A 24,159-nucleotide genomic window follows, 5' to 3' on the forward strand; every position below is an offset into this window, starting at 1 on the left:
AGTCACAGGGAGGAGGGAGCAAGCTTGTTTTCTGCTTCCTTGGAGACTAGGACGCAATGGAACAATGGCTTCAAACTACAAGAGAGGAGATTCCATCTGAACATGAGGAAGAACTTCCTGACTGTGAGAGCCGTTCAGCAGTGGAACTCTCTGCCCCAGAGTGTGGTGGAGGCTCCTTCTTTGGAGGTTTTTAAACAGAGGCTGGATGGCCATCTGTCACGGGAGCTTTAAATGCAATATTCCTGCTTCTTGGCAGAATGGGGTTGGACTGGATGGCCCATGACTGTGAGAGCCGTTCAGCAGTTGAACTCTCTGCCCCAGAGTGTGGTGGAGGCTCCTTCTTTGGAAGCTTTGAAACAGAGGCTGGATGGCCATCTGTCAGGGGTGCTTTCATAGAATCATAGAATCATAGAGTTGGAAGAGACCTCATGGGCCATTCAGTCCAACCCCATTCTGCCAAGAAGCAGGAATATTGCATTCAAATCACCCCTGACAAATGGCCATCCAGCCTCTGCTTAAAAGCTTCCAAAGAAGGAGCCTCCACCACACTCCGGGGCAGAGAGTTCCACTGCTGAACGGCTCTCACAGTCAGGAAGTTCTTCCTCATGTTCAGATGAAATCTCCTCTCTTGTAGTTTGAAGCCATTGTTCCGCGTCCTAGTCTCCAAGGAAGCAGAAAACAAGCTTGCTCCCTCCTCCTCCCTGTGACTTCCTCTCACGTATTTATACATGGCTATCATATCTCCTCTCAGCCTTCTTTGAATGCATTATTCCTGCTTCTTGGCAGAATGGGGTTGGACTGGATGACTGTGAGAGGTGTTCAGCAGTGGAACTCTCTGCCCCGGAGTGTGGTGGAGGCTCCTTCTTTGGAAGCTTTTGAACAGAGGCTGGATGGCCATCTGTCAGGGGTGATTTGAATGCAATATTCCTGCTTCTTGGCAGAATGGGGTTGGACTGGATGGCCCATGAGGTCTCTTCCAACTCTAGGATTCTATCATTTAAGAGTTTCCTGACCGTGAGAGCCGTTCAGCAGTGGAACTCTCTGCCCCGGAGTGTGGTGGAGGCTCCTTCTTTGGAAGCTTCTAAACAGAGGCTGGATGACCATCTGTCAGGGGTGATTTGAATGCAATATTCCTGCTTCTTGGCAAAATGGGGTTGGACTGGATGGCCCATGAGGTCTCTTCCAACTCTAGGATTCTATAATTCTCCCTCTCCCATTCAGTAAAGTCTTTGCTGGAAAAATGCGGCAAGCTAATGACAACAATGAGGAGGAAATTCAGCCAATGGGAGCACCTCCCGCTGACGTCTCCACCTTTCCCGTCCAATTAGAATACACTATAGCTGGCCAATGAAACGCTGGAGGCGGGATCTTGGAAAGGCAGAGAAATCCGCCTTACTTTTTGTACGCCCCGCCCCTTCACTCTCAGTGACCCAATCGCGTTTTAGCTCCCATATTGTGGGCGGAGCCGAGGAGGAAGGCGGGATTTCGGAAGACGGACAGGAAGAGAGGCGGATAGGTCTTTAGCTCCGCCCCTTCACGATCCGTCACGCTCAGTGGCCCAATCGCATTTTAGCTCCCCGATTGTGGGCGGAGCCGAGGAGGAAGGCAGGATTTCGAAAGACGGACAGGTAGAGAGACGGACAGGTCTTTAGCTCCGCCCCTTCACTCTCAGTGACCCAATCGCGTTTTAGCTCCCATATTGTGGGCGGAGCCGAGGAGGAAGGCAGGATTTCGAAAGACGGACAGGTAGAAAGACGGACAGGTCTTTAGCTCCGCCCCTTCACGTTTCGTCACTCTCAGCGGCCCAATCACATTTTAGCTTCCATATTGTGGGCGGAGCCAAGGAGGAAGGCAGAATTTCGGAAGACGGAGAGGAAGAGAGACGGACAGGTCCTTAGCTCCGCCCCTTCACGCTGAGTGGCCCAATCGCATTTTAGCTCCCCGATTGTGGGCGGAGCCGAGGAGGAAGGCAGGATTTCGGAAGACGGGCAGGAAGGGAGACGGACAGGTCTTTAGCTCCGCCCCTTCACGCTGAGTGGCCCAATCGCATTTTAGCTCCCCGATTGTGGGCGGAGCCGAGGAGGAAGGCAGGATTTCGGAAGATGGGCAGGAAGGGAGACGGAGAGGTCTTTAGCTCCGCCCCTTCACGACGCGTCACGCTCAGTGGCCCAATCGCATTTTAGCTCCCCGATTGTGGGCGGAGCCGAGGAGGAAGGCAGGATTTTGGAAGACGGACAGGAAGAGTGACGGACAGGTCTTCAGCCCCGCCCCTTCACGCTCAGCGATCCAATGGCGTTTTAGCTCCCGATTGTGGGCGGAGCCAAGGAGGAAGGCAGGATTTCGGAAGACGGACAGGTCTTCAGTCCCGCCCCTTCCCGCTCATTTACCCAATCGCATTTTAGCTCGCCAATTGTGGGCGGAGCCGAGGAGGAAGGCGGGATTTCGGAAGACGGACAGGAATAGAATCCGTTTGGGTGTATAGAAGGGGCGTGTCCAAGTTAAAGGGAAAGAGCCAATGAGCGTCGAGGGGCGGGGCTAGAGGGTTCTAGCAGGTTCCAGAAGGCGGGGTGGGAAGAGAAGCAGGCGGCTCGACTCAGTGAGGGAAGTGGCAGCGAGGAAGTCCGGCCGGCGCGATGGAGAAGGTCGGGCCTAGCTTGGTGTGGCGGGGAAGCCGGGTGGAGGGGGGAAAGGGGGCCTGAGGGGGACGCAAAGGATCTCGGGAAGGCCGCGTGGGGTGGGGGAGGGGCTCGGAGGGGGTCCCCTTAACGGAAGTGGGTTCGCGCAAGGCATGGCGGGAAAGGGAAGCGTGGGCCTGGGAGGGGAGCTTCACAGAACGTGTGAATGTCAGATTTCAAGGGGGGATTCCTCTTGGTGGAGAGAAAGGGGGTCAAAAGCAGGGCCTCCAGAGTTGAGAGGATCTTTGAATATGAAATAATAATAATAATCCACTTCAATGCAAAACATGGAGTCTCCTCCTCTGGAGGTTTTGACTCGGAGGCTGGATGGCCATCTGTCGGGAGGGCTTGGGTGGTGTCTTCCTGCCTTGCAAAAGGGGGGATGGACTAGATGGCCCTTTGGGGTTCTCTTCCAACTCTGATTCTACTGATTATATTATAATGTAATACAATCTTCTATCTATATCTATATATATCTATATCTGCTCTCTGCTATCTATATCTTCTATCTATATGGGGTTCTCTTCCAACTCTGATTCTACTGATAATATTATAATGTAATACTATCTTCTATCTATCTATCTTCTATCTATATCTATCTATCTATCTAAATGGGGTTATCTTCCAACTCTTATAATGTAATGCTATCTTCTATCTATCTTCTATCAATCTATCTATATCTATCTATCTATATGGGGTTCTTTTCCAACTCTGATTCTACTGATAATATTATAATGTAATACAATCTTCTATCTATCTATCTTCTATCTATATCTATCTATCTATATCTATATATCTATATGGGGTTCTCTTCCAACTCTGATTCTACTGATAATATCATAATGTAATACAATCTTCTATCTATCTATATCTATCTATCTATCTATATCTATATATCTATATCTTCTATCTATATCTGTCTATGTATATGGGGTTCTCTTCCAACTCTGATTCTACTGATAATATTATAATGTAATACAATCTTCTATCTATCTATCTTCTATCTATATCTTTCTATATGGGGTTCTCTTCCAACTTTTATAATGTAATACTATCTTCTATCTATCTTCTATCTATCTATCTATATATCTATCTATATCTATATATCTATCTATATCTATATCTATATGGGGTTCTCTTCCAACTCTGATTCTACTGATAATATTATAATGTAATACAATCTTCTATCTATCTATCTTCTATCTATATCTATCTATCTAAATGGGGTTCTCTTCCAACTCTTATAATGTAATACTATCTTCTATCTATCTATCTATCATCTATCTATCTATCTATATCTATCTCTATGCGGTTCTCTTCCAACTCTGATTCTACTGATAATATTATAATGTAATACAATCTTCTATCTATCTTCTATCTGTATCTATCTATCTAAATGGGGTTCTCTTCCAACTCTTATAATGTAATACTATCTTCTATCTATCTTCTATCTATCTATCTATCTATCTATATCTATATCTATCTCTATGCGGTTCTCTTCCAACTCTGATTCTACTGATAATATTATAATGTAATACAATCTTTTATCTTCCATCTATCTATCTATCTATATCTTCTATCTATATCTATCTATCTCTATGGGGTTCTCTTCCAACTCTGATTCTACTGATAATATTATAATGTAATACAATCTTCTATCTATCTATCTACTATCTATCTATATCTATATATCAATATCTTCTATCTATATCTATCTATATGGGGTTCTCTTCCAACTCTGATTCTACTGAGAATATTATAATGTAATATAATGTAATAATGTATCTTCTATATATCTATATCTTCTATCTATATCTATATCTATCTATCTATCTATCTATATCTATATATAACAATGCTTTGTGCCTAATAAGTTCCTTAAAAACAAAAGAACCAATGAATGAAATCACACCAAATTTGGCAACAAAACGTCTCACAACACAAGGAGTGACCATCACTCAAAACACTATGACTTTGTCATTTGGGAGTTGTACTTTCTGGGATTTATAGTTCACCTATAATCAAAGAGCACTCTGAACTTCACCAATGGTGGAATTGAACCAAACTTGGCACACAGGACTCCCTTGACCAACAGAAAACACTAGAAGGGTTTGGTGGGCATTGGCCTTGAGTTTTGGAGTTGTACTTCACCTACATCTAGTGTGGACAATGATGGACCTGGACCAAACTTGGCACGAATACTCAATATGCCCAAATATAAACACAGATGGAGTTTGGGGGAAATAGATTTTGACATTTGGGAGTTGTAGTCACTGGGATTCACAGTTCACCTACAATCAAAGAGCATTCTGAACCTCACAAACAACAGAATTGGGGCAAACTTTCCACACAGAACCCCCATGACCCACAGAAAATACTTAAGGATATCCAATCCAACTCCCTTCATCAGGGAAAGAAAACATAATCAAAGTCCTCCTGATAAAGAGCCATCCAGCCATAGATAGAGATAGATAGATAGATAGATATGATTCACACACAGATAGAATCATAGAATCAAAGAGATGGAAGAGACCTCATGGGCCATCCAGTCCAACCCTCTGCCAAGAAGCAGGAATATTGCATTCAAAGCACCCCCAACAGATGGCCCTCCAGCCTCTGCTTAAAAGCTTCCAAAGAAGGAGCATCCACCACACTCCGGGGCAGAGAGTTCCACTGCTGAACGGCTCTCACAGTCAGGAAGTTCTTCCTCATGTTCAGATGAAATCTCCTCTCTTGTAGTTTGAAGCCATTGTTCTGCATCCTAGTCTCCAAGGAAGCAGAAAACAAGCTTGCTCCCTCCTCCCTGTGGCTTCCTCTCACATATTTATACATGGCTATCATATCTCCTCTCAGCCTTCTCTTCTTCAGGCTAAACATGCCCAGCTCCTTAAGCCGCTCCTCATAGGGCTTGTTCTCCAGACCCGTGATCATTTGAGTCGCCCTCCTCTGGACACATTCCAGCTTGTCAATATCTCTCTTCAATTGTGGTGCTCAGAATTGGACACAATATTCCAGATGTGGTCTAACCAAGGCAGAATAGAGCATGGGGAGCATGACATCCTTAGATCTAGACACTCTGCTCCTATGGATGCAGGCCAAAATCCCATTGGCTTTTTTTGCCGCCACATCACATTGTTGGCTCATGTTTAACTTGTTGTCCACGAGGACTCCAAGATCTTTTTCACACGTACTGCTCTCGAGCCAGGCATTTCCCCCATTCTGTATCTTTGCATTTCATTTTTTCTGCCTAAGTGGAGTATTTTATTTATTTATTTATTTATTTACTACATTTCTATACCGCCCCTCTCAGCCCAAGAGCGACTTGGATATCTTGCACTTGTCCCTGTTAGCATTTTTCCCCATCATCTCTCTCATTGTGAAGATCGTTTTGAATTCTGCTCCTGTCCTCTGGAGTATTGGCTCTCCCTCCCAATTTGGTGTCGTCTGCAAACATTGAACTGGATTATATGGCAGTGTGAACTCAAGATTATCTAGCTCAAAGCAGATACTGTGAATTATCTACCTTGATACTCTGGGTTATATGGCTGTATAGAAAGGCCTTTAGATGCCTGTTGCCAGTAGAATCACCGAGTTGGAAGAGAACCCCAAAGGGCCATCTAGTCCAGCCACCCTTTACTTTCCATCTTGTCTTTACTAACAATATAATATAGGATATTGTATATACATATAATATTTATAATATTGTAATATAATATTGTAATATTATAATGTAATACAATACTAGTAATAATACAATATTATAATTATATATTTACATTACATTATATTTACATTACATTACCCAGAGTCGGACACGACTGGACTTCATGTCAGGGGAAAACCTTTACCTATGTTTATATTCCTCTCGCTCTCACCCTGAAGGGGACTCAGAGCAGCTTATGATATGGCAATATTCAATGCTGCATATAAGGAGGGAAGGATATTAGAGTCAAAGATGAATTACTTTGGCCATAGAATGAGAAGACAGGAAAGCTTGGAGAAGAGAATGATGCTGGGGAAAATGGAAGGAAAATGGACCAACTAAGGGCAAAGTGGATAGATGGTATCCCTGAAGTGACTGGCTTGACTTTGAGGGAGCTGAGGGTGGCCACAACCGACAAGGAGCTCTGGTCCATGAGGTCACAAAGAGGCGGAAGTGACTGAACAAATAAATAATAACATATAAGGTAACATTAAGTCTAGTTGCGTCCGACTCGGGGTGGCGGTCCGCATCTCCATTTCTAAGCCGAAGAGCTGGCATTGTCCATAGACACCTCTAAAATCATGTAGCTAGTATGACTGCATGGAGTGCCTGCAGATGCGGTACCTATTGATCTACCCACATTTGCATGTTTTTGAATTGCTAGGTTGGCAGAAGCTGGGCCTAACAGCAGGAGCTCGCCCCACTCCCCGGTTTTGAACTGCCGACCTTTCGGTCAGCAAGTTCAGCATATCAGCGGTTTAACCCACTGCACCACCAGGGGGCTCAATAGAATCATAGAATCAAAGAGTTGGAAGAGACCTCATGGGCCATCCAGTCCAACCCCATTCTGCCAAGAAGCAGGAACATTGCATTCAAATCACCCCTGACAGATGGCCATCCAGCCTCTGTTTAAAAGCTTCCAAAGAAGGAGCCTCCCCCACACTCTGGGGCAGAGAGTTCCACTGCTGAACGGCTCCCACAGTCAGGAAGTTCTTCCTCATGTTCAGATGGAATCTCCTCTCTTGTAGTTTGAAGCCATTGTTCCATTGCGTCCTAGTCTCCAGGGAAGCAGAAAACAAGCTTGCTCCCTCCTCCCTGTGGCTTCCTCTCACATATTTATACATGGCTATCATATCTCCTCTCAGCCTTCTCTTCTTCAGGCTAAACATGCCCAGCTCCTTAAGCTGCTCCTCATAGGGCTTGTTCTCCAGACCCTTGATCATTTTAGTTGCCCTCCTCTGGACACATTCCAGCTTGTCAATATCTCTCTTGAATTGTGGTGCCCAGAATTAAACACAATATTCCAGATGTGGTCAATACAAACAAATAAAATACATCACATCATATACATTAAAAAAACCAAATTAAAATATATAAAACCCGTAAACTCATTAAAACTGACACCTAGTCCAGAGGTCGTCCTTTGTATTGCTACAATTATGCCAATTGTGTATTGCATTATCCAAACACCCGATCCCAGAGCCACATCTTCACTCTTTCCCTGAAAATCAGGAGCGAAGGGGGAAGTCTGATATCATTAGGGAGGGAGTTTCATAGCTGAGGGGCCACCACTGAGAAGGCCCTGTCTCTTATTCCCACCAAATCGTGCTTGCAGATGGGGTGGGACTGAGAGCAGGGTCTCCCCAGAAGATCTTAATGCTCTCAACGTGTGGGTCCCCAGGTGTTTCGGCCTACAACTCCCAGAAATCCCCGCCAGTTTACCAGTTGTTATGATTTCTGGGAGTTGACGGTCAGAATATCTGGGGACCCACCACTGCTCTAACTGATTCATAGGCAGACAGGTAAATGGACCAGAACCATTTAGGGCTTTATAGGCTAAAGCCAACACTGAACTTTGCTTGGTAGAAGATCGGCAGCCAGTGGAGATGACAAAAGAGGGTGGTTGTGTGCTCCGTGTCCATCACTCCTGGGTTATTCCATACCATTGGTTATGTGGCTATAGCTCAAGCATGGGCAAACTTGGGCCCTCCAGGAATTGTGGGAGTTGGAGTCCAAAACATCTGGAGAGCCGAAGTTTGCCCATGTCTGCTATAGCTAGTAAGAGCTACAGATCGGCAACATCTGGAGAGCCATGCATTCTCCAGCATGAATGCATATGAAGAAATGTTTGAGGGCCCTTCCACACAGCCATAACATCCAGGATATCAATCCACAATATATGCTTTGAACTGGGTTATCTGAGTCCACACTGCCATATTTTCCAGTTCGCTGTGTGCTCTTATGAGCTCCCTGCAAATAATTGGGGAGATGGTGGTGGGGTATAAATAAAGATTATTATTATTGTTATTATTATTATGTGGATTTTATACAGTTGCGTGGAAGGGGTCTGAGAGGTCATTTGGATGAGAAACAGTAGTTTTTGATTGATTTGGGTTGAGAGAGTTTTACACTGTCGAGGTTGTCCCTAAGAGTTCTCAAGTGTCAGAACTTGTTTGGGAAGTTAGATATTTGACATTTATGGGACTTGGCTTGTGCAAGAAAAGGCAAGCTAGCTTCGGAAAGAGGAGGAGGAGTTTGGGAGCCTTATGGCGCCGGCGTTCGATTGCAGAATCACTCTATGAAAATAGGCAAAGGATAGTGGTTTCGTGTTGGAGAACTTGGTTTGCGATAATTCTAATCTCCCACCATCTCTAAATAAAGCTTTCCTAGCTTTATTTATTTATTTCCTAGCTTTATTTATTTCTTATTATTTATTTGTAAATAATATATTTTTATTTTTTTATTATATTTATTATTTACAGCTTTTATATTCCACCCTTCTCACCCCGCAGGGGACTCAGGGTGGATTACAGTGTACACTTATATGGCATCGTCCACCTGCGACACTGATGAAGTACTTCCGCATTCCCCGCATGCTTCCGCTGGAGTGCTCTGCAGGAGTCCTTTTTTATGGCCTCATAAATTAGTTAATTTAGCCTTCTTCTGAGAAAAAGAAGTTAATTCTAACACTAAAAGAATATTATAAATCATAAAAAATTACGATTTACAGTAAATAGGATTCTAAATACTGTATGTGTGTGTATAATAATAATAATAATATCATCATCTTTATTATTTATTTATTATTTATTTACAGCTTTTATATTTCGCCCTTTATTTATTTCTTCTCACCCCACAGTGTACACATATATGGCAAACATTCAATGCCAATTTTTGACATACAAACATATACACACATACACAGAGACTATTTAACTTTTTTCTGGCCGCCAGGGAGCTGTCGCTTTCATCGTCCATCTGCGACGCTGATGAAGCACTTCCGCATTCCCCGCATGCTTCCCCGCTGGAATGCTTTGCTGGAGTCTTCTTTATGGCCTCATAAATCAGTTAATTTAGCCTCCCCACACTTTTTTTTTAAGGTGGTACCTAATTTTCCTACTTGACAGATGCAACTGTCTTTCGGGTTGCAGAGGTCGACAACAGGCTACACACAATTGGTTGGAAACCCACTCCAACCCGGGCTGGCTTCGAATTCATGACCTTTTGGTCAGAGTGATCTTAATGCAGCTGACACTGCATATATTATATTTATTACCTAGCTTTATTTATTTCTTCTTCTTATATTTGTAAATAATATTATTTATAAATAATATTATTTCTATTATATTTAGAAATAATATTATTTATAAATAATAATACATTTTTTTTTATTTCCTAGCTTTATTTATTTGTTCTTATTTATTATTTATAAATATTATTATTATATATTTATAAATAATATGATTTATATTATAATATTTATATTATAATATTATTTATAAATAATATATTATTTATTATTATTTATTTATTTCCTAGCTTTATTTATTTGTTCTTATTTATTATTTATGAATATTATTATTATATATTTATAAATAATATGATTTATATGATAATATTTATATTATAATATTATTTATAAATAATAATATATTGTTTATTATTATTTATTTATTTCCTAGCTTTATTCATTTCTTCTTGTTCTTTATTTATAAATCATATTATTTATATTATAATATTTATAAATAATATGATTTATAAATAATAATATATTAATTATTATTTATTTATTTCCTAGCTTTATTCATTTATTATTATTTATAAATCATATTACTATATTTATAAATAATATGATTTATATTATATTTATAAATAATGTTATTTATAAATAATAATATATTATTATTTATTTATTTCCTAGCTTGATTTATTTTCCTTTCCTAGGATTGCTCTCCCCATGAGAAACAGCTACTGGTCAGTTTTTAGTACACAGTTTTTAGTTTCTTGTATCACAGTTTCTGTTGCTTGAAACAGTTGGGAGAATTAAGTGACAGTCACAGAACCACATGTTGCAACATGTTCTGAATTTTCCAGAGGGATACTGTTTGAGAAATGCAGTTGACATACTTCCAAATCATGGGTGAAGTCATTAACTAAAGCAACGTTTCTCAACCTTCCTAATGCCACGATCCCTTAATACGGTTTTCTCATGTTGTGGTGACCTCCAAGCATGAAATTATTTTCGTTGCAACTTCATAACTGTCATTTTGCTACTGTTATGAATAGTAATAATAATAATAATAATCTTTATTTATACTCCGCCACCATCTCTCCAAAGGGGACACGGGGTGGCTTACATGAGGCCAAGCCCGGTAATACATTACAACAAAATAAATACAGAATGACAAAAAATTACATCAAAATAAAATGAGTTAAACATAGGAGCAAAATAAAACAGTGAAAAACAACAAAGTGAAAAATCAAACACAATGGGCGGGCCAAATAAACGACATAAAATGATAAAACTCTGGATGAGATGAGAATGAAAAAGGTATATTTGTAAAGGAGGAGCACGTAGGGGACGAAACAGTGGAGACAGGCCTTCAAAAACATGGAGGGAAGTGCAATATGAGGTCAACAATGATGGGAGAAACAACAGGAAATAAATATATGGTCACTCTGCAAAGGCACATCGGAAGAGCCAAGTTTTTAGATCCTTCTTGAAGGCTGCTAGGGTGGGGGGCTTGCCTAATCTCACCAGGTTGTGAGTTCCACAGCGGAGAAGGCTCTCTCCCTCGTTCCCACAAATATTGTCTGTGATGGAGGAAGGGGTGAAAGGAGGGCCTCCCCCAAGGATCAACAAGATCATGCAGGTTTATGGAAGGAGATGCGGTCACGATTAGGGCTTTATAGGTGATAACCTGCACCCTGAATTGGGACCGGAAAATAAACGGCAGCCAATGGAGCTCCTCAAACAATCATAATGTAAATATCTGATATGCAGGATGGATTTTCATTCACTGGACCAAATTTGGCACATATACCCAATACGCCCGCATTTGAATACTGGTGGGGTTGGGGGGAGAACTGATTTTGTCATTTGGGAGTTGTAGTTGCTGGGATTTATAGTTCATCTACAATCAAAGAGTATTCTGAACTCCACCAGCGATGGAATTGAACCAAACTTGGCACGCACAACTCCCACGACCAATAGAAAATACTGGAAGGGTTTGGTGGGCACTGACCTGGAGTTTTGGAGTTGTGATTCACCTACATCCAGAGAGTACTCTGGACTCAAACAGTGATGGATCTGGACCAAGCTTGGCACGGATACCGAATATGCCCAAATGTGAACACTGGTGGAGTTTGCAGGAAATAGACCTTGACATTTGAGAGTTGTAGTTGCTGGGATTCATAGTTCACCTACAATCGAAGGGTATTCTGACCCACCCACGCCCCTCCGGTGGCGCAATGGGTTAAAGCGCTAAGGTGCTGAGCTTGTTGATAAGAGGTCACAGGTTCAAATCTGGTGAGCGGCGCGAGCATCTGCTGTCAGCCCCAGCTTCTGTGAGCCTAGGAGTTCAAAAACATGCAGATGTGAGTAGCTCAATAGGTGCCGCTTCGGCAGGAAGGTACTGACACTCCATGCAGTCATGCCGGCCACATGACCTTGGAGGTTTCTATGAACAACACCCGCTCTTTGGCTTAGAAATGGGATGAACACCACCACCACCCCCTCCCCCCCAGAGCAGGACACAACTATACTTAATGTCAAGGGGAAACCTTTACCTCTTACTTAGCTAAAAGAACTATCTTTTCCTAAGAGGAGACACCTCTTCCAGCTTTGCTTGCAGAGTTTTTCCTCCATAGATTAATTGCCAAATTATTTTTAAAACAAAAATATATCACTAAATTAAATCTTTCCGTGCATCATTATGCAGTTGTGTCTTCCCTAAAGCCAATCTGATAGGAGCTTCCTTGAGTCCTGACATATAGCCTGGATGTTTCTCCCCAATCAGTAGAGATTCATTTTGTCAGCCATCTGTAATTTCAGCTGTCAGTCCCTGTTTGGATGGAATGGTGATTCAGGAGGAGCCGCCTCCAGCTTGCCATTGCCTCCAGGAGCAGCCTCGCATGCCACAGAGACATGGATGTATTTACATTGGCAGATTGCGAGCTGCAAATTCATGCAGGTTGGCAATGCTGTGGCCTCCCCTGCTTCTTCTGGAGCTCATTAATGGAGGGAGCTACCTGAGGAAATAGTGACTCAGACCTAATAACATGTCAGTCCCTCAGGCCCACTGCATTCCTTTATGGGGCTGGTGGTGCAGCTTACACATTGTATATGGATAATAATAGTAATAATAATAATAATTTTATTTATACCCCGCTACCATCTCCCCAAGGGACTCGGCGCGGCTTACATGAGGCCAAGCCCAACAGTACATCAATAAACAAAAGCAATAACAAAAACAATACAATACAATACAATTAATATAAATCACATAAACAATAAACAGTAACACACAAGAATTTAAAAACCTATGGCCGGGCCAAATGTTCTTTAAGAGAGGAATAGTCAGTTGGATTGCACGCAGAAAGCATAAGGAGCATTCACTTAGATTCCTGCACACTTGGACCACTGACTGTACCGCACAAACCCATGAGTTGAAATCTAATCTTGAAATTTGATGTCAGCAAGTGGCTGAGATTCATTTGCAGAACAGAAAACCTTCAAGATTTAAAACATCTGCTGTAAAGTGAGCTGGTGGACAAGCTGCAGTTAGCCCCCCTCAATTCTCTGGTTAATTGAGTTGATAATACCAATTTGCCCTACCATAACATTATTTCCATTTCTACCTCATAACTGTAATTTTGCTATAGTTCTGAACCATCATGTAAATATCTGGTATGCAAGACGTATTTTCATTCATGGGACCAAATTTGGCACAAATACCCAATACACTCAAATTTGAAAACTGGTGGATTTGGGGGGGGGGGGGGGGGGTTGATTTTGTCATTTGGGAATTCTAGTTGCTGGGATTTATAGTTCCAAGAGCATTCTGAACTCCATCAGTCATGAAATAGAACTAAACACAAGAACTCCCATGACCAAGAGAAAATATTGGAAGGGTTTGGTGGGCGTTGACCTTGAATGTTGGAGTTGTAGTTCACCTACATCCAGAGAGCACTGTTGACTCAAAACAGTGGTGGATCTGGACCAAACTTGGCACAAATACCCAATATGCTCAAATGTGAACTACAATTCCCAAATGTCAAGGTCTATTTCCCCCAAACTCCATCTGTGTTCATATTTGGGCATATGGAGTATTTGTGCCAAGTTTGGTCCAGATCCATCATTGTTTACAAGCTAAATTTACAATTGTTATGTGTTATGTGTTAAATTGTTATGTGTTATGTGTTAAATGTTTTGATACGGCCGATAGGCCAATCAATAAAACGTATCCAGCTTGTAAATCGCCTACAGCATCTTGGATGGAGGGCAATTAAGAAGTAATTAAAGTAATTAATAATCATTTAAGTAATTAAATGATGATGATGTTGTTTGAGTCCACAATGCTCTCTAAATGTAGGTGAACTACAACTTCCAAACTCAAGGTCAATGCCCACCAAACCCTTTTAGTGCTCTCTGTTAGTCATGGGATTCCTGTGTGCTATGTTTGATTCAGTTCCATCATTTGTGGAGTTCAGAATGCTCTTTGATTGTAGATGAACTATAAATCCCAGCAATTACAACTCCCAAGTGACAAAATCAAATTTTTGTGAGTGAAGGTCACTCCTTGGGTTAGTAGGTGTCTTGTGGCCAAATTTGGTGGCAATTCATCCAGTGGTTTTTGAGTTATGTTAATTCCACAAACGAACATTACATTTTTATTTATATAGACTAGCCATTCCCTGCCATGCGGTGCTGTGGCCCACAGCCACAGGGGGTTCTGTGTGGGAGGTTTGGCCCTATTCTATCGTTGGTGAGGTTCAGAATGCTCTGTGATTATAGGTGGACTATAAATCCCAGCAATTATAACTCCCAAATGTTAGGATTCTATTTCCCCCAAACTTCACCAGTGTTCACATTTGGGCATATTGAGTATTCTTGTAGAATTGGTCCAGATCCATCATTGTTTGAGTCCACAGTGCTCTCTAAATGTAGGTGAACTACAACTTCCAAACTCAAGGTCAATGCCCACCAAAGCCTTCTAGTTAGTCATGGGAGTTCTGTTAGTCATGGGAGTCCTGTGTACCATGTTTGATTCAGTTCCATTATTTGTGGAGTTCAGAATGCTCTTTGATTGTAGATGAACTATAAATCCCAGCAATTCCAACTCCCAAGTGACAAAATCAATTTTTTTTTTAGTGAAGGACATACATTGGGTTGTTAGGTGTCTTGTGTCCAAATTTGGTGTCAGTTCCCCCAGTGGTTTTTGAGTTATGCTAATCCCACAAACGAATATTACATTTTTATTTATATAGATGTGAATATTCTGGTCGGAAAAGTTCATTCCAAATAATACCAGTTCAATACCTTGGACTGTGAGTATGGTGACAACAAGCCTTACAGGACTTGGAAGTAATGTGTCCGGGATGCTTTATGATTGATGAGAAGTAGTTCAGTGGAAAAATAGGTTGCTTTAGTGGGTTACCAGCACACAGAATACTCAATGTTTTTTTCCCCTTTCTCAGGTGAATGAATTGAAGGAGAAGGGTAACAAAGCCCTCAGCTCCGGCAATACAGCTGAAGCGATCAAGCACTACTCGGAGGCCATCAAATTGGACTCTGCCAACCACGTGCTGTTCAGCAATCGGTCTGCCGCTTATGCCAAGAAAGGGGAGTATCAGAAGGCCTTGGAAGATGCTTGTAAGACCATTGAGCTGAAGCCAGAGTGGGGCAAGGTGAGAAGATCTCCAAGTTGGGATATTCGTGATGCAGTTCCTTGTCCTGTTTAGGTGCTGCTTGACCAGAAGTGTTTCTGAATAATATTGCATGCATTAAACACACTTCAGATACAGCCTGGTCGTGTGTGTTTGCTGTTGGGATCCTCCTTATTAAAAGAATTAGTGTGATCAATGATTATTTACTGTATATACTCGAGTATAAGCCGACCCGAATATAAGCGGAGGTGCCTAATTTTACCACAAAAAACTGGAAAATCGTATTAACTCGAGTATAAGCCGAGGGTGGGAAATGCAGCAGCTATGGGCCAATTTCAAAATAAAAAATAGATACCAATAAAATTAAATTAATTGAGGCATCAAGAGGTGAAATGTTTTTGAATTTTTACATAAAACTGTAATTTATGTCAAACTGATTAAACCATTATTTTAACCTTCTTCAGTGTAAATGTGCTTGTGTATCCTTCCATTAATAATACAGAGAGTAAAATAATAAAGGTCATAAAAATAATAATAGAGTAAAATAATGGAAATGTAAATAGACCAAAATAACAATGTAAATAGAGCAAAATAATGAGCAATGTAAATAGAGCAAAATAATAGAGCAACAGTAATAATAGATTAAAATAATAAATGTAATAAAATAATAATAATAGTAATAATAGAGTAAAATAATAGATGTAATGAAATAATAATGGAGTAATATAATATAAATATTATAATAATAATTGAGTAAAATAATACATGTAATAATAATAGAGTACAATAAAAATGTAATAAAATGATAATAAATAGAGAAAAATAAATGTCATAAAATAGTAATAGAGTAAAATAATGGAAATGTAAGAATAACAGTAATAATAATAATAAATAAATAATACATGTAATAATAATAGAGTTCAATAAAAATGTAATAAAACGATAATAAATAGAGAAAAATAAATGTCATAAAATAGTAATAGAGTAAAATAATGGAAATGTAAGAATAACTAATAATAAATAAATAAATAATACATGTAATAATAATAGAGTTCAATAAAAATGTAATAAAACGATAATAAATAGAGAAAAATAAATGTAATAATAATAATAGAGAAAAATAGTAAATGTAATAATGATAATAATAGAGTAAAATAATGTAAATGTAATAATAATAACAGAGTAAAAGATTAAATAATAAATAATACTAATAACAGAGTAAAATAATAAATAACCTTGACTCGAGTATTAAGTCGAGGGGGGCTTTTTCAGCCTAAAAGAGGGGCTGAAAAACTAGGCTTATACTCGAGTATATACAGTAGATTGAAAGGTCACGGATCCATCTTGATCTCCCAGTATGCTCCCTGACCAGGTCCCTTTCTGGTCCTTTTTAGGGTTACTCCCGAAAAGCAGCTGCCTTGGAATTTCTGAACCGCTTTGAGGAGGCGAAGAAGACCTATGCAGAAGGATTGAAACATGAGCCGGGCAATGCGCAACTGAAGGAAGGGCTGCAAAACATGGAGTCCAGGTTGGCAGGTCAGGGAAATGAGAGCCATGGCTGACGTTGTTCCTTTTTATACTATCTTTTTGCCTACTTTTGGAAATTATTCTTTGACTTGTATTATTGTGTATACCATATATATTTGAAGATAAGCCAGGTTTTTCAGCCCTTTTTATGAGCTGAAAAAGCCTCCCTTGGCTTATAATGGGGTCAAGCCGGGAGGGGAAAGAGATGTATTTCATTTCCTCCTTGTTTGTATGGCTCTCTTTCAAATTTACCCATTGAATGGCCTTGCAGCTTCAAAGCAAGGCTGTTTCCTGCCTGGGAGAATCCTTTGATCAGAAAACGAGAAGTCCAGGCAGGAAACAATCAGGGCCAACTAAAACCTCTCAAAAAGGATTCCCCCAGGCAGGATGCAGCCAGGCTTTGAAGCTGCAAGGTTGTGTGGTGCAGTGATTTGGAGAAAGCGCCCTTCTACGTGGGGTTGCCTTTGAAGACGGTCTGGAAGCTTCAAAGTAGTCCAAAGAACAGCAGCCAGGTTGCTAACAGGAGCGGCGCTCAGGGAGCATACAACCCCCTTGTTGCGCCAGCTCCACTGGCTGCCGGTTTGCTACCAGGCCCAATTCAAAGTGCTGGCTTTGGCCTATAAAGCCGTAAACGAACGTATCTCCCCTTACAAACCATCAAGAACTCTAAAATTGTCTGGGGAGGCCCTGCTCTCGGTCTCGCCTTTGTCTCAAGTACGTTTGGCGGGGACGAGAGACAGGGCCTTCTCAGTGGTGGCCCCTCGGCTATGGAACACCCTCCCTAGGGAGATCAGTTCTGCTCCCTCCCTCTTAATGTTTCGGAGGCAAGTTAAAACATGGCTGTTCGAGCAAGAGAAAGGCGATATACAAATACAACAAATAAATAAATAAATAAATAAAGCCTGATTTATATATGATGTTGACTTACATGTGAATATATACGGTATTTCCCTCCTGGCTGTTTCCCAAAAAAGGTGATCAATGTAGGCAGGTAACGACAAACTTGATGCTTTCCACGAGATAATTGTTTTTCACAGTTTGCAGCTCTAAATGGCGGAAGGGAAGAGTAATGTTTCTTTCTTTTCCCCCCTTTTCCCAATCCCAGAAAGGAATTTCATGAACCCTTTCAACATGCCCAACCTGTTCCAGAAACTGGAGAGTGACCCCCGCACCAGAGGCCTGCTCAGTGATCCAAGTTACAGGGAACTGATAGAGCAGCTCCGCAACAAGCCCTCCGAACTGGGAGCGTAAGTGGCTTAAGGAGGGAGAGATTTGGTTGTTTTTGTTTTGAGAAACTTCTGGTGTGAGAGAATTGGATGTCTGCAAGGACGTTGCTCAGGGGAAACGCAGATGTTTACCATCCTGTGAGAGGCTTTTCTCATGTCCCCACATGGGAAGCTGGAGGTGACAGACAGGAGCTCACCCCACTTCCCAGATTCGAACCGCTGACCTTTCAGTCAGCAGTCCTGCTGGCACAAGGGTTCAATTTTCCTAATGCCTCGGACCCTTAATACAGTTCCTCATGTTGTGGTGACCCCCAACCACAAACTTCACTTCCATCGTTGGTGGCGTTCAGAATGCTCTTGGATTATTGGTGAACTATAAATCCCAGCAACTACAACTCTCAAATTGCAACTTCATAACTCTACTTTTGCTACTGTTATGAATCATAATGTGAATATCTGATGTGCAGGATGTATTTTTATTCACTAGACCAAACTTGACCAAAATATGCCCAAATTTGAATACTGGCGGGGTTGGGAGAAATGATCTTGCAATTTGAGAGTTGTAGTTGCTGGGATTTATAGTTCACCAATAATCCAAGAGCATTCTGAACGCCACCAACGATGGAAGTGAACCAAACTCGGCACACTGAACTCCCATGGCCAACAGAAAATACGGGAAGGGTTCGATGGGCATTGATCTTGAGTTTTGGAGTTGTAGTTTATCTACATCCAGAGAGCACTGTGGACTCAAACAATGATGGATCAGGACCAAATACTCAAGGGTTTGATGGGCATTGACCTGGAGTTTTGGAGTTGTAGTTTATCTACATCCAGAGAGCACTGTGGATTCAAACAATGATGGGTCTGGACCAAACTTAGCATGAATACTCAATATGGCCAAATCTGAACACTGGTGGAGTTTGGGGAAAATAGACCTTTTCATTTGAGAGTTGTAGTTGCTGGGATTTATAGTTCACCTATCATCAAAGAACATTCTGAACTCCACCAATGATGGAAATGAACCAAACTCGACACACAGAACTCCCATGGCCAACAGAAAATATTGGAAGGGTTTGATGGGCCTTGACCTTGAGTTTTGGAGTTGTAGTTCACCTACATCCAGAGAGCACTGTGGACTCAAATAATGATGGATCTGGACCAAACTTGGAATGAATACTCAATATGCCCAAATCTGAACACTGGTCGATTTTGGGGGAACTAGACCTTGACATTTGGGAGTTGTAGTTGCTTGGATTTATAGTTCACCTATCATCAAAGAGCATTCTGAACTCCACCAACGATGAAAGTGAACCAAACTCGGCACACAGAACTCCCATGGCCAACAGAAAATATTGGAAGGGTTTGATGGGCCTTGACCTTGAGTTTTGGAGTTGTAGTTCACCTACATCCAGAGAGCACCATGGACTCTTAACAATGATGGATCTGGACCAAACTTGGCACAAATACCCTATACACCTGAGTTTGAATACTAGTAGGGTTGGGGTGTGTGTGTGATTTTGTCATTTGGGAGTTGTAATTGCTGGGATTTATAGTTCACCAACAATCCAAGAACATTCTGAACTCCACCAATGATGGAATCGAACCAAACTCAGCACACAGAACTCCCATGGCCAACAGAAAATACTGGAAGGGTTTGGTGACCATTGACCTTGAATTTTGGAGTTGTAGTTCACCTACATCCAGAGAGCACCATGGACTCTAACAATGATGGATCTGGACCAAACTTGGCATGAATACTCAATATGCCCAAATCTGAACACTGGTGGAGTATGGGGGAAATAGACCTTGCCATTTGGGAGTTGTAGTTGCTGGGATTTATAGTTCACCTATAATCAAAGAGCATTCTGAGTCCCACCAACGATAGAATTGGGCCAAACTTCCCATACAGAACCCCCAGGACCAACAGAAAATACTGTGTTTTCTGATGGTCTTTGGCGACACCCCCTTGCGACCCCCACAGGGGTTGAGAAACGCTGGTTTAACCCATTGGGGGAAGTGTTTATGCTCTTATGATGTAAAAAATTATGTTGCATGCTCATACACAAGGGTCAACTATCCTCTGAATCCTGGCCATTTGCTTCTTAATAGGAAACTGAAAGACCCACGAGTGATGACCACCCTCGGGGTGCTGCTTGGCGTTGACTTAGCTGGTGCAGATGACGAGGACGAAGCCATGTCTCCTCCACCTCCTCCGCCCCCCAAGAAGGAGACCAAGCCTGAGCCGATGGAGGAGGATCTGCCAGAGAATAAGAAGCAGGTACTGCCTGTGGCCCTCGACCAGGAGAAACCATTGGTGCCTAACACCAATAACTCTCTCTGTACCGTTTGTATTTAATTTTATTGCTCTGTTTCGTCAAAAGAAGTCTAGTCCCTCTTTCGCTCTTAACATTTCTCATGGTGGTCATTTTGCCACATCTTATGAATGCTGATTTCAGCATGCCTCGCCTTCTACTCAATTCAGTTTTATTTAATGCTTGGACCAGAACAAATAATTAAGTACATCCGTGGGGGAAAAGTAAATTAATAAATGATAACAATATAAACAATAATAATAGCAATAAAATAAATAAATAATAATATTTTATAATATAAAATAATAATATAAATATTATTTATATAACAATATAAATATAAAATAATAAATATAATAATATAAAATATCTATGTATATAATAAAAGTCAGTGTTTGTAAGCGGAGGGAGGGAGGGCTTTCTGATTCGCTGCCATTTTCACAAGCCACTGTGACCGCTACGAATGGTGAACCTGGACTAAACTTGGCACACATAACCCCCATGACCCACTTTACATCCTGGTGCGGTTTGGGGAAGTTGGACCACGGATTATGGGATTTGTAGCACTTTCAAACGCTTTGGTTCCCACGGACCACTATGGCCCCCCACAAAGACCAATAAAGACCAAACTTGGCACCCAAAGCCCCCATGACCCACGCTACATCCCACTGCAGTTTGGAGGAGGGAGGACCATGGATGATGGGACTTGAAGTACCTCCACTCACTTCCCGAGACTGCTGCGACCCTCATCCAGTTTGGCGTGTTCATTCTCTGTAATTTTTTCCGTCTTGTGATCCCACCATTCTTTGTCGCAAGCAGATGGTCTTTGTGGCACAAGTTCCAATGAATCATCTGAGCAACGGTGTTGTGCCTCTGCTTGTAGTCTGTCTGCGCGATCTTCTTGCAGCAGCTGAGGATGGGATCTATTGTTTCATCTGCTTCCTTGCAGAGTCTACATTTGGGATCTGTCATCGACTTTTCAATTCTGGCTTTGCTGGCCTTGGTTCGAATGGCTTGTTCTTGGGCTGCCAGAATCAGGCCCTTCTTTGTCTCCTTTTTCAGAGTTCCCTTTGTGAGCCACAGCCATGTTTTTTCTTTGTCAGTTTGGCTCTCAATTTTTCCCAGGAACTGTCCATGGAGAGCCTTCTTTTGCCAGTTTTCTCTTCTGCTCTGGATTGTGTTTTTACGGTATTCCCTCTTTGTCTTTTGCACTTTAAGCAGATTATTATTATTATTATTATTATTTTATATAGCAGTGTAGATAGGACCTGAGAGAGAAGGACATGGTAAGTTTCTCTGGCCGAGCGAGGATTCCAACTCTGCAGAATCATAGTCTGTCACTCAAACCTTTTATATAAAAAAGATCTGACTGTAGTCACTTGTAATGAGAGTTGTAATCCAGCACATCTGATTGAGATAGAATGGTATAATCACTCATGAAAAACGTATCTCTTGCTTTTCAGGCTCTTAAGGAGAAAGAGCTGGGGAATGAGGCCTACAAGAAGAAAGACTTTGAAACAGCCCTGAAGCATTATGATAAAGGAAAGGAGCTGGACCCAACCAACATGACTTATATCACTAATCAAGCAGGTGAGGAAGTGGGCCTCACAGAGGGGCCAATGAACGTTTCCTCTCTTAGGTGTATAATCTGAAAAATCTCAGAAACAGACCTCCCCTTGGCTGAGAGGCCAGCCAATCACAGCGGAGGAGGGCTTTTGGTGGGAGGATTTGCCCTCTGTTTCCAAAAAGGAAGAAAAGGACAGGTGGAGAGATCTCCAGCCTTCTCTGCCATAGGGATTCCTAAGACCATCAGAAATATAAGTTTTAATATAATTATATTTATTTAATTTTTCCTTCTTTATATTAAATACTAGCTGTCCCTGCCACGTGTTGCTGTGGCCCACATGGGGGTTCTGTGTGAGAGGTTTGGCCCAATTCTATTGTTGGTGGGGTTCAGAATGCTCTGTGATTGTAGGTGTGCTATAAATCCCAGCAACTACAACTCCCAAATGTCAAGAGTCTATTTTCCCCAAACTCCACATTTGAGTATTCATGTAGAGTTTGGTCCAGATCCATCATTGTTTGAGTCCACAGTGATTTCTGGATGTAGATGAACTACAACTCCAAAACCAAAGGACACCGCCCACAAACCCTTCCAGTATTTTCTGTTGGTCACGGGAGAACTGTGTGACAAGTTTGGTTCAATTCCATCGTTGGTGGGGTTCAGAATGCTCTTTTGATTGTAGGTGAACTATAAATCCCAGCAACTACAACTCCCAAATGACAAAATCAAAATCTTTGAGTGATGGTCACTCCTTGTGTTGTGAGATGTTTTGTTGCCAAATTTGGTGTGATTTTGTTCATTGGTTCTTTTGTTTTTAAGGTACTCATTATGCACAGAGCAGTTTTATATATATAGATAATATATTTATATTATTTATGATCTTGTTTGCTGTGTAGTAATCTTGTTGTGTATCAAATATAATTCCAATTATAAAATACCAAACAATGCAACATTAAAAATAATACATACATTTGTTATAACTCTAATTATTTTATTTATTTATTTAATTATTTTATTTATTTAATTAATTATTTTGGTTATAATTTTAATTATAATTATTATGTATAATCATACATAAATTAGTTAAACAAGATCATTATATAATATAAATATATTATATTTAATATAAATATCACCCCTCTGAAATCCCCTCACAACCCCCCAGGTTGAGAAACGCTGCTCTAATGCCAGATGTTAAAATACGAAGGAAAGCCCTCTTTCCAGCCAATGCCATTTTCCTCCTTCCATGTGTCCATGTGTCAACGTTTCTCCTCTCCCTTTCCCTCCAGCTGTTTATTTTGAGATGGGAGATTACAACAAGTGCCGGGAACTCTGCGAGCAGGCTATCGACGTCGGGCGCGAGAATCGGGAGGACTACCGGCAGATTGCCAAGTAAGTTTTTGTTTATTGTAATGCTATTTTGTTGTGTTTTTCTCATGTAATTCTGATGGTGTTGCTTGTTTATGTTTTGGTTTTATTTTGATGTAATATGATGTTCGGGCTTGGCCCCATGTAAGCCGCTCCGAGTCCCCATCGGGGAGATGGTGGCGGGGTATAAATAAAGTTTATTTGTTGAGATTAATTTCACAATTCAGCAGCAGATCAGTTGCACAACTTCAGTGCTTTCCAGTAGCTTCTCCCTGCACAGTATTTTCAGTCAAGTGCTCCCACAAACTGCAGTCACTCTGGAACTCTTTACAGGCACTTGAGCACATGCCCGGCCATTGTCAGTTTTACTATTGTTTTCCCCTCCAATCTAGATGACACTACAAACTTACCACAGCACACGGTTATATCTTGTCTTAGCAGACAGGTTCTTTTAATCAATTACATAGAGCCTTCGACGAACAGCATCACAGCACAAGGAGAGGAAAATACACTGTACATGACTTCCTTATATACAATTCTGTATATAAGGAAGTCATGTACAGTGTATTTTTCCTCTCCTTGTGCTGTGATTCTATGAAATACACTGTACATGACT

At 41.2% G+C, this 24,159-nt stretch overlaps 1 protein-coding gene across 1 annotated transcript in view; it reads left to right on the plus strand.

The window, feature by feature from the left end:
- Window positions 1-2,528: 2,528 nt before the first annotated feature.
- The window catches only part of STIP1 (stress induced phosphoprotein 1), a 35,105-nt gene continuing 13,474 nt past the window's right edge, over window positions 2,529-24,159 (plus strand). Inside the window, exons 1-7 of the mRNA XM_060758433.2 lie at window positions 2,529-2,642; window positions 15,358-15,567; window positions 16,941-17,082; window positions 18,179-18,320; window positions 20,409-20,577; window positions 22,075-22,201; window positions 23,465-23,567. Of these exons, the coding sequence (XP_060614416.2) occupies window positions 2,634-2,642; window positions 15,358-15,567; window positions 16,941-17,082; window positions 18,179-18,320; window positions 20,409-20,577; window positions 22,075-22,201; window positions 23,465-23,567 (902 nt within the window). The 5' untranslated portion in view covers window positions 2,529-2,633. The remainder of the gene's footprint in view (window positions 2,643-15,357; window positions 15,568-16,940; window positions 17,083-18,178; window positions 18,321-20,408; window positions 20,578-22,074; window positions 22,202-23,464; window positions 23,568-24,159) is intronic.

This window comes from Anolis sagrei, chromosome 12 (genome assembly GCF_037176765.1).
Source record: "Anolis sagrei isolate rAnoSag1 chromosome 12, rAnoSag1.mat, whole genome shotgun sequence".
NCBI lineage: Eukaryota > Metazoa > Chordata > Lepidosauria > Squamata > Dactyloidae > Anolis > Anolis sagrei.